The 18985-nt window shown below is 40.9% G+C and overlaps 1 protein-coding gene across 2 annotated transcripts; it reads left to right on the top strand.

Moving 5' to 3' along the window:
* Window positions 1-307: 307 nt before the first annotated feature.
* On the top strand, window positions 308-18919 carry armc2 (armadillo repeat containing 2). 2 transcript variants are annotated; one of them, XM_026194142.1, is made up of 18 exons: window positions 308-2478; window positions 3620-3838; window positions 3937-4009; window positions 4346-4517; window positions 5065-5191; window positions 7853-7917; window positions 8514-8621; window positions 9583-9767; window positions 9906-10008; window positions 10150-10364; window positions 13125-13270; window positions 13962-14061; window positions 15117-15426; window positions 16758-16880; window positions 16964-17077; window positions 17355-17487; window positions 18054-18208; window positions 18386-18919. In XM_026194142.1, exons 2-18 carry the CDS (start codon window positions 3630-3632, stop codon window positions 18517-18519), a joined length of 2472 nt encoding a protein of 823 aa, XP_026049927.1. In that variant the 5' UTR covers window positions 308-2478; window positions 3620-3629; the 3' UTR covers window positions 18520-18919. The 2 variants fall into 2 exon arrangements, with proteins under 2 accessions (XP_026049927.1, XP_026049928.1); XM_026194143.1 differs by lacking the exon at window positions 308-2478 and adding an exon at window positions 2851-2898.
* The last annotated feature ends 66 nt before the right edge of the window (window positions 18920-18985 follow it).

Genomic DNA, 18985 nt, shown 5'->3' with positions numbered 1-18985 from the left:
GGTTATCTCAGACATATACACTCCGAATATTATAGAGTCCACTGCTTAGCATGTTTGCACCAACTGTCCTGGCAGCATGTTCACCCCCTCCCTTAGTGACAATGAAATCACAGAGACCATCTTCTTCCTCCCATTGGCTGGCAGGCTCCTTGGTGATGCCCTGTGATTGGGCATGCACAGCATGCACTCCTGGCCAATCGTTTTCACTGTATCCAAGAGACTGAAGCATGTAAGGCTATTTAAATCCAACCAGGGACTCACAAGATTGTTCAGATGTATATTTCACTGTGTAAAAAATAAAAAGCCAGGGGGAAAAGGTTTACGAGTGGATGAATGTGAAAATCCAGACAGTTCTGATTGGTGTTTAAAGTGGTCAGCCCATCTTAGACAGGTTAAAGAGAACCAGAGCGAAGCGCGAGTTGAATGAATGAACTTCGGCACCATGTACTCCTCCTGAACTCTGAATTTTCCTATGAATATTGATCAAATCCTTCTTCCACTCTGCTTCATTTGCAGTAAATGAAGCTTGGAGAGAGTGTGGGGATAGCTTGGCTAACTCGAATGGACTGAGGGAGTAAAGGCTGGAGGTCGCTTTCCCATGTACAACTCCAGTATGTGTCAGGAGGACAGCCAGTTATTGGTCTTTTATGGTGTGTTCAGGGACCAACATTAAAGACCAACTTGCAGTGGACCACAAGTGTGAGTGAAACTCTTGCTGATGAACACCACGTAAGTATGCGGCCATTTTAGGTCCTCCCATTTTTTATTTATTTATTTTCTGAAACGTCACGCTTTGTGTAACTACAAAATGGCGGAGGACTCTGACAATCTCGTTGACAGTAAAAACGAATCAAACTTAGCCAGAAGTGAATATTTTAACTTTTTTACATTGCAGAAGAAAATAATTTGTGGATATTGCTAATATATGATTGTTATTTATTCTATAATGAGCCAATGTTTTTTGTTTCTGTGTGTTTTTAAGCATTTTTTCTGGGATCAAACTTTGTAATGTTCAATAAAACTGAAATGAAGTTTTCTTTACACCACAAACTGTTCCTATTTAGTGTATACTGCTGTCAATCTGTGTCGCTGAGAGCAATAGGCTGAGAGAACAAGACATCTGGCTTACAGGATTATAGATGACCTGTGTGGCTTTTACACGAGTGAGAGGGGGAACTAAAACTATAACCACTGGCCTCTACTACAGCTCAGCCACAAAAACAGAAGAACTACAGACATCGGAGGTACCCAAATAGTGATCAGATAACCAAATAAACTATTATTAGCAGAAATTAGCATAACAGTTTATGCACTGTTGGTTGGAACTGCTATGCTTCACTTTGTGAAATCTTCTTTAGAGTGCAGCACCGATGACTTCTATTCTGTGCTGATTTGTAACAATTGCCAGCTTTATGAAATTATGGATACACAAAAAACAAATGTAGCAGAATTGTAGAAGCAGCTGAGATTCAGCTACCTGTAAAACATTTGTATAGTAATATGCAGTCATATGCTGCCATATGAAGAAATGCTGTGGGCTTTGGATATGTGATCGGTGTGTGATATGGTTTTAAAAATCTGTTTTCCTAATCAGTGTTTATATAGATTGGAATATCGGATAAGTTATAAATGCATAAATCAATATTTTTTAATGTAGTTAAATGGGAAAAAAAGAACAATGGTTATACATTTTTCAACACAAAGCGTCTGTCATCTTAGAGGCCTTTTATCTCGGAATTAAAAAGGACTGAAAATGCTCTTGATAGCAGAATAGGTTAAAAATAACACTAATAGCAAATGCTATTAAGAATACTAAGCAATACTGATACTCTTTTCATTCAAATGCCCAAACCATTTTTTTAAAAGTGTAAGCGTTCTATTGTAGTTAAATAGTGTGGTTTATGTCCATCAGTATCTTGCTATATTAGTCAGTTCCCATTTGTGTGCCTCTGCATATTAATGTCCTCATTGTAGCAACTAAAATAAAGTGAAAATACATACAAGAATGTACAGGTCTTCGATCCAGGGCCAGAGCTGGCATCCACACAGCTTTCCCAGCTGCAACACCTGCATAAATAAAATACTTTTGATTGTTTTCAAGTTTCCTCGGTCATTAGTTAATTCACTGTACTTATCAGTCCAATTATTGGCACGTGTTAAGTTAGGAAAACTTGTAACAACTGATGTATATATGTCCTCACATTTCTGAGTGAAACTCGCGTTTGCTTCAGTTTCCTTCCTAACATGCGCAGGCGCGTCACCGTGTCGCGAGGGAGAGAGAGAGAGAGAAGAGAGAGGGGGGCACTCACTGGAGCTCGTGCACGTGATACCGTCAGGCTAGCTTGTTGTCAAAAACGAGAACAGTTTTAGCAAGTTTCAGGTATCGCTGTCTTTTTCTTTTGGCCGTGAAATCCCACTTTAAGGGCTCGACTGCTGCTTCCCCACTGTTACCCCTAGAGGACCTTAAAGGGGCGAACGGTAAGTGCTCCAGCTTTCTTCAATAACCGTTTAATTAATGTTCAGGCTTTCATTCATAATAAATAACTCGGTTTTCCTGCTCTCACAGGGATAAATAAACAGTTTAGTATTCTTTGGTGAATGCTTAGCTTATTATCTTTCCAGGGTTTGTTGTTCAAGCTACCATAGCGGCACTTTGTCGCCATGGAGACGGAGCGTGAACGCGCAGAGGAACTTCCAGCTCAGGGCTTGTCTTTAGGTTCAGGGAAAGGTTATCTTAAAGTTAATTACTTATAATTTATTTGTAAATATATTTATATATATAGTCTTCCACAGAAAACTAAACAAACCCAAAAACTCTACTTTAGTACTTTCCTGGTTCCATCTGAACTTCTGATAGCGGTTTTGTCTGCTATTAGGCTTCTTCAGTATACTCTTAAGGTATGTCTTACAGATTACTTACCTTTAATCCTGTGGTTTACAATTACTTCATCAAATTTCACTTTAGATTGCAGGTTTTTGTTCTGTTGTTTGCAATTCATCTGATAGTTCTAGCTACTAGGTGTGTACAGTTAAAGATTGGACACACAAAATGAATAGTCTAATAAAATATGATGAAGCGTTAATGATAATTTAGTTAAAGCTGATCATTTAGCTGAGCAGAAACAATTAGTGTGAATTTTGTAATTTAACAACAATTATAGTTTAGCTAATTAGGTGGCTTAAAATTAGTTCCTCTTAAGTTTTTCTTTTCTCCATTTAGTTTTTTTATGTATAAGTGAAAGTGTTTCAGTTTATCAGCATGGGCCAGTTTTCATGGGAATCATTGATTTTATTCTGATGTTTTTATTAATTCACCAATTAACCGATTCATTTATAAAATAACAGGGAGCTTAATTTATAATAACAATAATCCAGTAAGGAGGATCCTTGTGCTGTGGTAATTACTGCTTTTGCTGTTGATGCTTTACATTTTGTCTCCATACTTTTACTGAAGTGAGACTGAATACAGGGCTTTAGGGTGATTTTGCATTGCTTCTTTTACACCTACTGTTCATTTTAAGGTAACATGTACCTCTGGGTATCCATTAGTGATACACCCTATATCTATACATATAATGACATTATTTAATCATCAGTGGACTTTCTTGACACATGTCAGTTAGGCCTATATGGCCTCTACAGAGACGAAACATGAGATCTGCAGCCCCTTGATGCCCCGGCGCAACGCTTTGAGGAAAACGTGTGCAGAGATAGTAAATGAGGTCAGACAGTCCCTACGAGTTCAGTCCACTCACCGGCCATTTACTCCCAGAGATGGACATAGACAACTTTTTGGGAGCGCATCTATTCGTGACAACAGACCACCTTCTGCTTTTAGGTTAGTCAGAAATGGCACTTCTGTGAAGATCTAAAATAAACTGTGGTTCCGATGAAAGTAATCATTTGTTTTTGTTGGGGTCTTTTTTTACTCTGTAGCCTTCATGCTCAAAGTTTTGATGCTTCAGACTCCAGGCCAGGTTCAGGGACTCGCCTCTCTCCTTTGGATCATGTATGTTCTTATCACACATAAACACACAATATGCATTGTAGTCTAAGCAGGAAGGTTATCCCAGAATAAGGGTCAGTTTTCAGTATGTACGCTTCTAATCTTCAGTGGATAAATAAACTTGTAAAGCAAAGCAATAAATTGGATAATAGGCCAGTACACCTCTGTGCACCAGCTAAATATGCTAAATATGCTAATTAAATAGCATTTAAGTTTTAAAAAACAAATGCAAAGGAAGCAATAAATGCAATGAAATTTCTCTGCTTATAAAAGTGCTGATGTCTCAAGTGAATTTTTCCTCTGGCTAATACTCAGCACTTGATGTTTGTGCTTTGCCAGAAGCCAAAGTTTTCAGTCCCCTGTGATGCTGACAATCCATTCAAAGCCTTACCCAAACCTCCTACTAGCCCAGTGAAACCGCGTAGGGGGCTGGCAGGGGCAGGAGTACGAGCACGCCTCCTCAGACCTGGATCTCTCACCAGGTTACCGCCTTTAGAAGGACACCGAAATGGTAAAGAAGAGGGGAAAAGATGTTAATGAAGCTCAACTTACGGTACAAGAGATCGCAGTAAAAAAAAAAAAGCACCCTTACTGTGCTTACTATGAAATGCTAGTAACCCGGTTTATTAGGAACTGTTTAATATGTACAAGATAAATAGAAAAACAACAACAACACATCATTCATTTTCTTCCGTGTCCTGCATAGACACGAGTGCTGAAGCAGTTTTCTGAAAGGGGAATGAATGGAGCCATTCACATGCTGACATTTTACCTGATTTACATTCTCTGTGGTGGGGCTTGGTAAAAAGCATAATATACGCCTGCTGTTTTGAGTGGAAAATGACTACTCACTCTCAAACCTTTCCGTACAAAACTGCTCAGCTATTTAGAGCAGTAAAACAGATAATGGAGAGTGACTAAGCCCTTTATCTGTATACATTTACTGTATATGTGCACTGTGTTAATGTGTATGAATAGGGACTTGTACTTTTACCTAATGAAGGAAATAGAAACATTGCTATAATTAACTTCTTGCCACATCTTTTCCACGTGTTCAGTGAAAGAGCCACTGAATGCAGGCCCAGGACAAAAGCAGCTGTCAGCTAAGCAACTTTCCAGTACAGACCACACTGCAGGTTACAGTGGTCCTGTCAAACCCGGCCCTCACACAACAGCAAGTGAAAGGTACGCTTTCTGTTCTTCTGTTTCACTTGGAAGAAACATTATGTCCTTCGCTCTCCACCCTTCCACCCTCCCAATCTTTAACAGTAATGACAGTTCGACAATGAGTTTAAGATTTATTGACATGCAAGGGTGAAGGGGTAGCCATTACTACACTGAGCTGATTGGGCCTCCCTTTTTTTGCTTTTTGTCAAATCCTTCTCCCTCTCCTCCTTGCTTTGTTTCCTCTCTTCCTTATATTGTCTTTGGGTTGTGGTTCATAAGTAAACCAGACTACTGGGCAGAGGATCAAAGCAGCAAATACGTCAGTAAAGCTGATATGAGTATAGTTGTTTATTTTGTACCTAAATGTCCATCCCTGTAACTGTCAGTACATGTCTTTTAAATTCTACAAGGACTAACTTTATCAGTATTTTTATTTTGCTGTAGGATTTTTTGTATTTTACTTTTTTAAAAATTGTGATCTCTTGGAGAATACTTCTTCTGTTTGCAGAAAAATGTAAATGAGGCAATAAGTCAAAAGTTGGGACTATTACTTTTAAACTTGTCGTGAACTTAGTCCGAAGTAAAAGGATTTTAAAACGTCTACTTGACCCACGGCCAACCATTGTTCATATGTTCAACTGTAGCCGAATAGCTGAAGTCAGTTAGACCAGCAGTGGGGTCACTAACAAATAGATAGAATGAATTCTTTAACTTCAGGCACGCGACCCCTTTTAAACCCTCATATACATCACTGTACACCATATCTTGGTCGAGTTGAGCTTCTTCTTCCCATCGAAACTGTCTCTATCTGTCATTACTAGCAAATGTCAGCTTTTACATTTCCATAGTGCACAGAGGCTAAAAGCTCTGCTTTTTTTTGCCGACCTCATCAGCTGTGTGTCAGCACGAGGGGCATAACTCTGACCGTGAGGTCGGGGGCTGTCGTTACAATCCATTTGCCTATCGATTGGGTGGGGCAGTTGAAGGGGGGTGAGCAGACCATAAAACACTTTTACAGGAAATCTGGGCCATGGCCTCAAGCTCAACCTCCTACCTAATACCAAGTTAACATGCTATGTTTGTATAACTTGTTGCTGACAAAGAGAAGTCCCAAGTGAGAAAACCGGGGTCATGTTATTATTACACAAAATGGGCTTGAAGACTTCCCCTTTTTGATTCTTTCTAGGTCAGAGTTTTTAAACCACAGTTCTTTAGTGTTGCAAGGAACTACATAAAAGAGACATTAGATAGAGGAGAACAATGAAAAATCACATAGAGCCAAGGCAGAAGCACACTGCAAGTGGAAATGGACGCAGCTGGACAGATTAATATGATGAGTTGGATGAGATATAAAGATAGGGGAGATTAGACATCCACTAGGTTCTTTTTCTCCAATAAGCCAGAGCTCTATAGCTCCAAATGGCTCTCTATTAGATTTGGGTGCCCATCTGGGCAAGACTGGCAGCAGCGTGTATTGTGACTGCAGTGCACTGGCCAGGCCTAAGACAGGGATGAGGTCATGTCTCCGAGAATGCCGAATCACACAAAGAGGCCTTATTATCGGGCTCTTAATCCTATCATACAGAGCTAAAGCCCCCTGACATTCACTGTAGCATACCCTAGCCAGCACTCCCTACTCCATATGCCCCATGTGCCAGATTTTAACATTCATCAAATCACCAAGGTGAGTGTGCTATATTATAATGCCCCAAAACTGTATATTAATCAAAGAGCATCAAACAAGTTTCTTCTGAGGATTCTTCATTGAAATGAGAAGATAATAGCTGCCAAATCTCATATCTGTCACTTGTATGTAAAAGTTCAAAGAAATAACAAATCCTGAGAGTTAGCCTGTGATATTACAGAAGCTTCAGTCCTTGTCTTTGTCTTCTACAGGAGTGGTTACACCTTTCAATGTTTTTAAAGCTATTCCCTCTTTACATATTTGTGTGCTTTTTGCAGTAAATCTTTACAGTTACAGAAAGTCATTAAGGATTAATTGGTCATAAGAAACGGCACCTGTCATGTAATATAGAATATACTGGAGCACTGAGTCATTATCTTTGAGTGTGGGTGGAACAGTGCAGAGTTTAAATGCAGACACTCAGATCAGAGTGACATGCAAGGGCGAGCCACAACACATAACACAGCATGACACTTGGGCGTGTTTTTGGGAGCACATTACGGTTATTGCAGAACAAATTGTAAGGTTTTGGAGACGGCTCGCAGTGACAAATCATGAACACCTTTAACCAGACTGCCCACAAAGCTGAGATCTTAGTTCCTGTCTGTTGGGGATTGCAGTTGTGCATCCTGCAAAGCAGCACACCTCTAGACAAACAAACAAAATTAAAATTAAAAAGTGGCCACACAGAAACTTTCGGATACACACATATCTGCATGGGTGCAAATCTACATGCACAGACACACAAATACAGTGAAGCAGCGGAGCCTATACACGTTTCAATCACTGTTGCAACAGTGACACCCAGTGCTTGTTGACGAAAATAGACCTTACGTTTTGTTCACAGGGTGTAAAATCAGCAAAACATAAATAAATAATAATAATAAATATATTTTATTTTTTAAGAGCCAGAGCCCCTAGTGCCTCTTCATTTTAACTCTTATTTGTGTATTTTCCTAAACCCCATATAGTCAGGCTCTTTGTGTGTTTTTCAGAATAGTGCAGAGTGATGTGGACTCAGCAGTAAGACCCAAAGACTGCAAAGAAGATAGCACAACAGGTTTGTTCACATCCACTAAATGAAGCTCACTGTCTTGTTTTGTATGGTGTTGTGCATAATAAACACAAATGGTACATTTTGAACAGCGTGTAAAAGTAGAAATGTACTTGGTTTCACTCAGGCACAACGTAGAGCAAAATTAGTACAAACAGATCTAAATATGAAATCTCTCTGTTTACTCTTGAGCCCAGAAAGGTTTCACGTGCAAAAGAAATAAACTTTGATTGGGGTGTTGTTGCTAAGGGCGCAAGTTTTACCATGACAGGCAGTCAGCCAATAGGTTAGAGAAGTTTTGGTTCGTGCAGCCGCAGCTTCCTGCATCACACCAAGCAAGGGTTATGCAAATATTCAGCAAAAAAAAACAAAAAAAAAACAGGCACACTGTGTGCAAGAGATTGCACAAGTTAACGTGCGCAAGCTCACATGCCCACATGCCAACAAATCAGAGGAAGTCTAGCTGTGGATGGTGACCTTTTCACTGTGGCATCAAACTTCCTGCTGTTATATTTTAAGACTGTGAACTTGTGAACTGTGGTTGTCGCTTTTGTTTTCTGAGGTGGTAATTGGCTAACTGCAATTCTCTCTGCACATTTCAGAGCCAGAGCGTGGAGACAACAAGGGCAACAAAGAGGAGGATGCAGAGTCACTGATGTGGAATAATGTGATCGTTCCTCTCCTTCAGAAACTAGAGAGTGCAGCTGCAGGTATTGTGGCCAGTGTAATAAAGAAACCCCCGAAACACGGTCCAAATATAGAACATTCAAATGCATTCAAATCATCAAAATATTATATATAACCCTTTGGGCCTGAATGTTTCCAGAGCCAATCTAAAGTGGATTGTGGTTAAGGCACTTATTTTTATCTTTTTATTTGTGCTAACCTGCTCATATTCATACCTATTTCCTGTGTTTCAAGAGCACTTTTTATTTACAGCCAGCAGGCTAAAAAATAGATTTTTCAACACTGGCAGATAGTCATGCATAGAGTCTCACAAAATGAAAAAGTACTGTCATTTTAGCTGCCAAAGAAAGAAAGAGTAATGTTATGCTTGGCATTCATACAGAATTGTCTTGCCTGCAACTGGAGTCTGACAGCCGTAAAATTAAATCTATGGCTGTAAATATTTTAACATTTTACAAATTTAATGGAAAATTCATTTGGAAGATAAATATTAAATATTTATTGTACCAAGGGCCTTCTGGTGCATGCATAAAACACCTTTCAGATTCAGAAAGAGATATTGCAGTGAAGTGCTGAGTGTTAGACTGGATCTAACCTTTTTTAGACATGGCCAGGCCCTGCTATTTATGCTGGGAAAACATTTATTTTACCTCGAAAACAAGGAAAAACTCCACCCTTTCTCTTCCTCCGCTAAAGAGCACAGCTGCCTGTCGTTGAATTGTTCCCCTGCATATTACCAATGAAATCCAAAGCTGCTTCTTGGAAGAGGAAGGAAAATGTTCATTTTCTGCTGACCAAAGGATTATTGATTCGCAACCACACACGAACAGGAGAGCCTGTGTAATGTACAATATGAAAGACACAAAAACATCTCTGATCTATATTTGTGCAAATACATGTTTGCCCTTATTGTGAGTTTTGCACATGCTGTCCTAAACTTGACTTTGTTTTTTTGAAATGTGTGTGCTCTGCCTGCAATGCAAGGTGGTTCCGAGGGCTCGGTTGACCGCCTGTGTGATTTGTGTGACCGCCTCCACGGCACGTTGGCAGAGGCGGACATGCTCGGTCGGCGCTGTAAGAAGAGGTCAGGGATACTTCGAACGCTGTTCCGACTCATTGACCTCAACTATGCCCAGCTCAACATGCACATTGCCCAGCTGTGCCTTGCTGTGAGTCATCTGTGAGTTTGCAAGGTTGTCTGCGGGGGTGTGTGCATGCCAGCATGTCTCCTACTTATCTCTGTCACAAAGCACCCCCACTATTTTATACAAAAAATTATGTGAATTCTTTTGTATTTTTCTCCCCAGCTGTGCGTCAGTGGAAACAACCTGCTCAACATCTGTAAACTCATCTTCCAGATCAGCCGCACTGAAAGCAACGACATCCTCTTCCAGAACAACTCAGTCATTGGTCAGGATGGAACAGTAGACAACATAGTGGTTATCTATTCTGTAACTCTGGTCTGAAATTTTGTGAACAAATACGACTGCATGTCTTATAGATGCATGAATCTCCATAGGGATGATAACATCAAATGTTTTCTGTGTCTAGATTCATTGCTGAGGATGCTAAGCAATGAACATGTGTCTGCATCTGGAGAAGCAATCCTATATTGTGTTGGAACTTTGAAATTTCTCTCTGGAAACACTGAAATCCTCAGAATATTGCTGGATAAAAACTTCATATGTGTGGCACAGAAACTCATCCAGAAACTCTGCATTGTAGAAGAAACCAACCTCCCCATAGCAGGCCACATCCTCGTACAGGTACCAATTAAAAAGCATCAAATTTTTGTTCCATATATATTTCTCCTTAAAACTAAGATGTTAAACCATATCAGTAAAAAATGTACCAGTTTATTGACTGATGCAGATTTTTCCACTATCAAATGTTTTGGTTAATGTCTGGTATTTAAGGTGCCCCATGAGAATAAAACAGTAATATTCTGGCAGCTGGGGCGCCAAAATAATACCAGAAAATAACAGAAAATAACTTTTCCATGAAAATACGGTTATTTTCAGTAATGACAATACAGTTTGTTGCCCTAATTTTACATGGGATTTTTCAAGTGCTTTTAAACATTAAATTAGGAACAATTTAATGTGACTAAACAATGAAATTACCTATAAACAAGGTCAATGAATGCGGCAATATGAATAATAATACTTAAATGTACAGAAATATACAGTTAACAGTTGGTTTAAATAATAATGGATTGCATTCATATAGCGCTTATGAGACCCTCAAAGCGCTTTACAATTCCACTTTATAATTCCCCTCTGGCCATCACCAGTAGGAGGTTGGTGAAGTGTCTTGCCCAAGGACACAACGACCGAGAGTGTCCGAGCCGGGGCTCGAACCGGCAACCTTCTGATTACAAGGCGAACTGCCAACTCGTGAGAATCAGAATCAGAAACTTTATTGTCATTGTCATGAGAACAACGAAATTAAGAATGGTCCCCGATCATTGCATCATCCCTAGCAATATCAAAATATAAATAAAACAATAAAATTCAATAAATAAAATAGATAGAATACTTAAAATACTAATAAGATATAACAGTAAAACATTCACATACATTCCCACACACATGCTTCAGACCGTGCATAGATTAACACAAGAGTGGCGTGATGGACATTTTTTTGTAGTATTCAGATGTGTTATTGCAGTTGGATAACAGCTGTGTTTGAGTCTATTAGTCCTTGCTCTGATTGCCCTGTACCGTCTGCCTGAGGGCAACAGTTCGAACAGGGAGTGGCCAGGATGTGAGGTGTCTTTTATGATGTTTTGGGCCTTTTTAAAACAGTGGGCGTTGTGTAGAACTTCCAGTGTGGGGAGAGGGCAGCCAGTGATCTTTTGGGCGGTGTTAATGATCCCTTGGAGTGCTTTCCTCTGAGCCCCTGTGCAGCTAGTGTACCAGATGCATATGCAGTAAGTTAGAACACTCTCAATGGTGGCTCTGTAGAAGGACACCAGCAGTCTCTGTGTGATGTTATTCCTCCTGAGAATTCTCAGGAAGTACAGTCTCTGTTGGGCCTTTTTCAGCAGTTCGGAGGTGTTCACACTCCAGGAAAGGTTCTCCTCTATATTGACTCCCAGGAAGCGGAAGCTTGCCACCCTTTCTACACAGTCCCCATTTATGAATAGTGGTTGGATCTCTGCCTTTTTCCTTCTGAAGTCTATTATGAGTTCTTTGGTTTTTGAAGTGTTGAGGAGGAGGTTATTGGCCTTACACCATGACGTCAGCTGCTCCACCTCGTCTCTGTACGTAGACTCGTCTCCCTTGGAAATGAGCCCCACCACTGTGGTGTCATCTGCAAATTTCACAAAGATGTTGCTCGTGTGTAAAAAAAGTTTATACGAATCATTTTATGTATTTTTCCATAGCATTACATTTAAATCTAACAGTTCAATCTTTCAAATAACGGACAAATATTTGTGAAATTATAATGCATTTGTGACTGTATCTAAATATGCATATGTACAGACAGATACATTTAAAAAACAAGAAAATTATGTTTTATTACATTTACAGTGATTTTACGTTAATTTACATTTGAAATGTAAAAAAACAGTCTATTTATGTAAATTTCATGATATTCTAGAAGAACGGTACAACACTGTAAAATACACAGTGAAATACTTTTATATTACAATTTTTTTACAGTGTATTCTGTGCTGCACAAGTAACAGCTTGCTTGACTGCACTGAAAATTATTGCTGCCAACCACAGAAACTGGCCCAAGTAAACAAACTGTCAACCCGTTCTTCATTTCATATCTAACATGACTCATTGATGAAGGCGAAATAAGCACACGATGACTTTCAGGGTAGTTTCGGTACTGCTGTTTACTTGACTGTTTCAATCTTATCATAGAATGATTTATTTTCGCACTTCAGTTCAACTCTTAAGTAAAGACCGTAGGATGTTCTTTGGAAAACCCCAACAAACAAATGACCCTCTTTGAGCGAGTACTTAGTGACGGTGGGAATGAAAAACTCCCTTTTAACAGGAAAAACCTCCTGCAGCGCAAGGAGGTTTTTCCTGCTGTGGCCATCTGCTGTGGCCGGTTGGGGGGATGGAGTGAAAAGAAGTGAGTGGAGAGGAAGTGCTCAGTGCATTGCAGGAAGTCCTGTCCTGTCCTGAAGTCCTGTGATCTTACTTTCGTTGCAGCGTTTTGGATCAATTGAAGGCTTGTCGCTGAACTTTCAGAACAACCTGATCATTATGAATTACAATAGTCCAATCCAAAAGTAGTATTAGTTAGTGTTTCAGCTTCACTCACTCTGAAGCAGGATGTTTCTAATTTTAGAGATATTGCACAGATCAAAGAAAACAGTTGTTCAGTGTGTGCAGTGAAGGATATCCTGATCAGCTGTGGGCAGTTTCCATTTGCTATGTTGTACACCATGATGAACAGGCCAGCGTCACAAGCTCTGGCCTTATTACAAACCATTAATGTACTAGGTGTATTTTTCTTTGCTAAGCTACACTGGACCCTTTTCTGTCTTTTCACCTCTGTAGCTGACAACGATCCTGAGGAATCTTGCCGACCTCTCTGATTCCCGTCCACTGTTTGTTTCATTCTCCATACTACCAGCGCTTTGCCAAGTGCTGCAGCAACACTGTGAAGATCAGGATGTCTGCATGAACATTTCCAGAATTTACAGGTATTGAACTTGCTTACCTAAATCATGCTTACTACATACATAGGGGTGGAGCCTCAGGAAAGTACATAGATTTTTAGGACATATGATAAAAAAACATGCTCATGGGTGGAGTTAAAGTCATTGGTCACTTCATTAAGTGCATCTGTCCAGCTGCTTGTTAACATAAATATCGAATCAATCACATGACAGCAACTCAGTGTCTTAATTATATATACCTCCTTAAATGCACAATGTCACAAAGCTCAAAGCATCAAAATATGTTCTTGAACAAGCAAAGTGTACCTAATAAAGTGTCCAGTGAGTGGATATACACTGTATATAATGGTAACTGCAAATCTACTTTGGAATAAATGGTCTGTGATATTTTGACAACCTTTTGAAAGGTCGTAGAGGATAATACAGACTGAGTACTCTCTGATCTTCATACCAACGCCAAACTGAAGCAATCAAGCACAATTTGCGCCCCCATCTTTCTCTTTCTGTAACCCCAGCCTCATCAGTTTATCAATATGTGATAAGAGTAATTCATGAAGTCTAAAATAAAGAAAATTAGCTTTTTAAAAATGTATTTTCTCGTGATAATGAAAATAATCATTATGTTGATTTAATGTCACCATATTTAGTCACCCTAGCAGGGCAGTGAGTTGAGTGGAGTGGTCTATGGTATTTTTTGTCCCCCTCTCACCCTCAGTAAACTTTCTTCATATTCTGAGTGCCGCCTCGCTCTGGCTCAGACCCCCGACTGCTACCAGCTATTTTTAGAGCTGTTGAGCAAACATCACCAAAAACAGGTGAGTCCACAAGCCTCCTCTGTGTTCTTGTGTGTGCTTGAGACTTTTCAGAATTAAAGAGAGGTGTTCTTCTTGTTTGTAAGCATGTCTGTGTGCTTTTTTATACACTAAGTTACTTATGCATCTTTACTGGACTGTTTACTTGTTTTATATGAATTGTTTATTACTATAAAAATTTCTCCTCTGCTGTGTGTTTGATTAGATATTTAATAAACCAGATGAGTATGCAAAAAGACATGAAAATGGAGGAGAGAAGGAAAGATTGAATAGGCACAGCAGAAGAAGTGATACAGAAGTGGAAGGGAAGCTAGACTAGGGAAGGAAGGAAGAGAATATGGAGGGAAGAGGAGAGGATGAATGTGGGACTTTGGCAACTAGACTCGACTCACAAGTGCTTCTCATTTCATTTGGAATAAACTGACACCCACAGATACAAACACACACGCATAAACATAAACACACTCGATAGCAAAACATGTAATAAACATCCTGGGACACCACGTCCCGTCCTCATATCAGTTTCGGTACACGTTAATGGGAGACACGAGTGCGCTCTCACCTGCTCTGCAGGGTGTGACGTAGTTGTTTTCCATAAGCGTGGTAACTCATTGACAAAATATTGTGTAATCGCAGTCAAACCAACTACACAACTCTAAACTCTGAGTGACACAGGTGCTCGTGCTGCATGACAGGAGAGGCTTGCTTTCCTGTAGGTGGTGTCACACACAATCAGCCTCCTTCTGCTCAGGATAGTCGAATATAAATGTACTAATCAAACATTGCTGATAGAGAATCAGGTGGTTAGAATAAAGATTAGTGGTCTTTATTAAAAAAGCCAAACCTTTACAGTGTCAGTTTAGACAGTTCAACAAATCCTGCTGGTCTCTAAGAAATAAAAAGGCAATAATAAAAATGCACTAAGCATGAAATGTAAGCAGATTCATTGATACAAAGCCGGTAACCCCAGGAAGTAGTTTAAAACGCTAAGCAAACATCTAATAAATCTAAATCCATAAACTGATGTTTCGCCACCGATCTCCACCGCTTGTTCGCAGGATCTCATCGTGCGCCTCCTCTTCACCCTCGGGAATCTCACGGCCAAAAGCGATGAGCCCCGGCTGGAGCTCTTTCAGTGCGACGGCTGCATGCGCACGCTTCTCCGGCTGTACGACATCTACCAGCGAAAAGATGAGCCACCTCACACAGTCGTGCAGAAAGGAGCCTCTCCTCCCGTCAGACCACAGGTGGCTGACGACGTGCTGGTGAAGCTGGTCAGGGTGCTGGCGAATATGTGCATCCACCCCGCCGTGGGTCCACCTGTGGCCGCAGACACAGCCTGCATTCGACTTCTGATGGAGACGCTTGGTGAGCACAAGGAAGGAGCAGCTTCATCTTCTTTAAGTCAGATCCTTTATTAGGTTAAGAAGATGAAGCAGTCAGCAGGCTTAACAGTGGCCTGTTTTTTCATGGTACGCAACGAAAGCAGCATGTAAACATCTGAAGTTCTGATAGGTTTAAATATAGCGGCTTAGTGCACCTTAAGTACCTACGAGGTACACAACCACTTCCCTTGTGCTGGGAACAAGATGTGACTTTTGTCAAAAACACAAAAACACACTCCATATCTGTCTGTTCATTCCATCATTCAGTTTCCTCTCAGTACTTTCTGTTTGCTGTGCAGCACATCCTCTTTCGGTTTACCTGGGTTTTTTTTTCTTCTTCTTCTTCTTTTTCTTTTTTCTTTTTTTAAGGCTGACAGAAGAAGCGCTTCACTGCATGAGCAGGATGTTCTGTGACATCTCACAGCCGACTCGGTTTGCGTGTGTGAATATCTCCCATGTGGTTAGATGGTTTCAGGACAGGTTGAACTGATACACGGGTGGGCGTTAAGCTCTGTATTCTCTGCTGCCTGCCTCCTACACAGTCAAATTTTCACAAACAACACAGAGGTCAAACTAGTGAAAAAAAGGTGGGAACATTATTAGATCGAGGGGCACATCAGGTAAGGGAGACTGTGGAGAGAAGCAACTGAAGGCAGAAACAAAAAATTACTGAGAGGTGAAGACAAAATCTGAGCTTAGAATGAAAGAGCAGATTGGGCTGATTGATGTCCTGTTTTGATAAAGATCGCGACGGGTCGAGGCGCTCAACATTAAAGGGTTTTTCAGGGTACAAAGCGGCGCTTCCAGTCAGAACCAGAAACCATCTTCCGAGTGACGCAGGAGACGGTTGACAGCGCAACCGCAATATTCACGATTTATGACCAAGCACAAGACATCTGCTGCTATATTGGGAGCAGGCCTTGTTTTCAGGCTGCTCGTGGTGTCATGGCTGGTTGCACCCAGTCACTTTGACCTTTGTGTGCCAGCTCACGATCAAACCAACTGTAGGACGCCAAAATTAACTACAGGTTGCAGTTATTTTTAATCATAATGTCACTGTCACATTAGTTCAGCAGAGCTAAAGGCAAAACTCACAGGCTGGTCACTTTAGTTCTGCAGATATTTTTTCATATTTAAACTGTGGAAGTAGATTTTAAAGGTGTGTTCCTGATGGCAGATGCACAAACTAATTTGATGTTACACTGATTTTTTTTTTTTTGTGTGTGTGTGTGTGTGTGTGTGTGTGTGTGTGTGTGTGTGTGTGTGTGTGTGTGTGTGTGTGTGTGTGTGTGTGTCGGGGGGTTGGTGCCACAGAGCTGAGGACAGTGGAGGAGAGCGAGGAGCTGCTAGTCAATGTGGCCGCTGTCATCAACAACCTGTCCTTCTACCAGAAAGAGACTTCTGCCATCAAACACAATCAGCTCCATATTGCAAAGCGTAAGGCCGGCAAGCCAAGAGAGGACAAAATAGATTTATTTATTTTTTTAAGTTCCAGCTCTTTCTTTTTCTTTGCTCCACAGTGATGTTGAAGTTGCTGCTCAGCTCTAGTACAGGAGCCATGCTCGAGGCCGTTCGCGTCTATGGAAACCTGTCGCATTACGAGGACGTTCGGAACTTCATCATGCGAAACAAAGGTGCATGAAAATGCAGTTTTCATACTCTTGCAGGTAGAGCAGAGACAGTGAGCCTAAGTTTACTGCAGGAAACCCTCTTTAACACATCAGGCGCAGAAAACCTAGACGCAGGACCCACCTCTGCATATGATTATGTCATGTTTAGGCTACACTTATCTGCAAGGCCAGCTACAGTCAGCATGTCCACTGAACTCTGGTGATAGCGGCTCTCTTATCTTTGCCTCTCCTTGTCTTGGTGCACTCCCTCACTCACGCTGCCATCTTCCTCCCTCCTAAGTGCACCAGTTTGTGGTAACGCTGCTCGACTCAAAGAGCAACGAGATGTGCTTTGCAGCCTGCGGGGTCCTCACCAACCTGGCTCTGGATCCTCCCAGCAGGGTCTGTCTCATGGTGGAGGGGGCTTCTGCCAAGTAAGGATGAAAGCATGCTGTGATCATCATCACTGTGCATCACTAGAGTCACTATTTTACTGCTAATTGAATTCAACATGTCAGACTAGGTGGTCAGATTACCTGTTAATTCCAAAGGGCTTAAAAAAGCGAGCATAAAAGAAGAAAGACGTTATTTATTTAAGGCTTATTTATGAAAAATATTACTAACTTTATGTACACAGAAGGCATCCTCCTTGGGATTTTGTTTTTTGGGGGGAGGGATGTGGGGGTTTCTGGTCTTTAACTGACGAACAACTCCACAGCTACAAATAAGATGTTCCTGATTATCTAGCTTTCATGTTTATCCTTGTCAGATTCGTCCAAACATACAGATGTGTAAATTTGGATTTATGAGGTTGTGGTGCAGTTCTTCACACTTTCCTAAGCGAGCACTGCTCCAACTTTTTATTTCCCCTGTATACCCACCCTTTATCCTCTTTTTAGATAAAGGGCCAGTGAAGTGGAGTTCACAAACCTCTAGGTCATGTGAATCCGCTTAGTAAAAGTCATATGATGTGTGTCTCTATGTGTGTGCGTGTGATCAGGCTGGTGGACTGTCTGAGAGACTTTGGACTGGGTGATTGGCAGCTGGCGGGCCAGATTTGCCAGGCCGTGTGGAACCTGACTGGTGGCAGCTCAGAGAAAGTATTATACACCGAGGAGAGAGAATCGCTGCTGGAGATGCTCGCTGCATACTTAGGTTGGTGTTAGTAAAGATTCACACATAAGGAGAGAAAGTGTATCCCTCCTTTTGCATAAGAAGGGAGGGACACACTGGAAATATGTCCGATTCACACCAGAGGCCCTCATAGGGAAGGGAGGGCTACACGTATCCCCACCTTCCCGTCTCACACTCTTGTCTTTACAAATTCCTTAGATGAGGAGGAGGCTCTGAATTGGACAGACAACAAGGACTTGAGAGACTTCCACAGAGCATGCTGGGAGTTAGAGTTCCTACCTGTCGCTCAAAAACTGATGAAGATGCTCCAGTCTGCAGATCTGACAGCCTGAGAGAGTCGGGCGTGGAGTTTTGTGTCAGCAAAAACTGAATTTATAAACAATCAAACACGCCACCACTTACAGCTTTGTATAGCTGGCTGTAAAGTTTTGTAGTTTCCTTCATGTGCAGAAAACAAGCGTGACCAGAGCTGAAATGAGCTCAGCCGACTCCTGCACTGTAACCCTCTAAATATGCTGAATATGCTCCACATAGCCGTCATGTTTTCCACCAAGGGTGAAGTTACAGCCAGTAAAGTTTAAAGGCTGCAGACCAGACAGGCCAATATGAAACACTTATACTGTAAATGCATAAAATGTCTCAGGTTTTAATTTTATCTAATCATACAGGTAATAATCCAGAATATAGCAAGCAGGCTTAATCTAAACTGTAACAAAAAAAAAAAAAAAAAAAGAAGTGGTGTGTGGATGTGATATTTGTTGAGCCCTTTATACTTTGGAACGTATATGGACATATTTG

The sequence above is a fragment of the Astatotilapia calliptera genome, chromosome 15 (assembly GCF_900246225.1).
Source record: "Astatotilapia calliptera chromosome 15, fAstCal1.2, whole genome shotgun sequence".
In the NCBI taxonomy this organism is placed as follows: domain Eukaryota; kingdom Metazoa; phylum Chordata; class Actinopteri; order Cichliformes; family Cichlidae; genus Astatotilapia; species Astatotilapia calliptera.
Note: the sequence above shows the minus strand (reverse complement) of the source record. Positions and strands in the feature narration are given on the sequence as shown.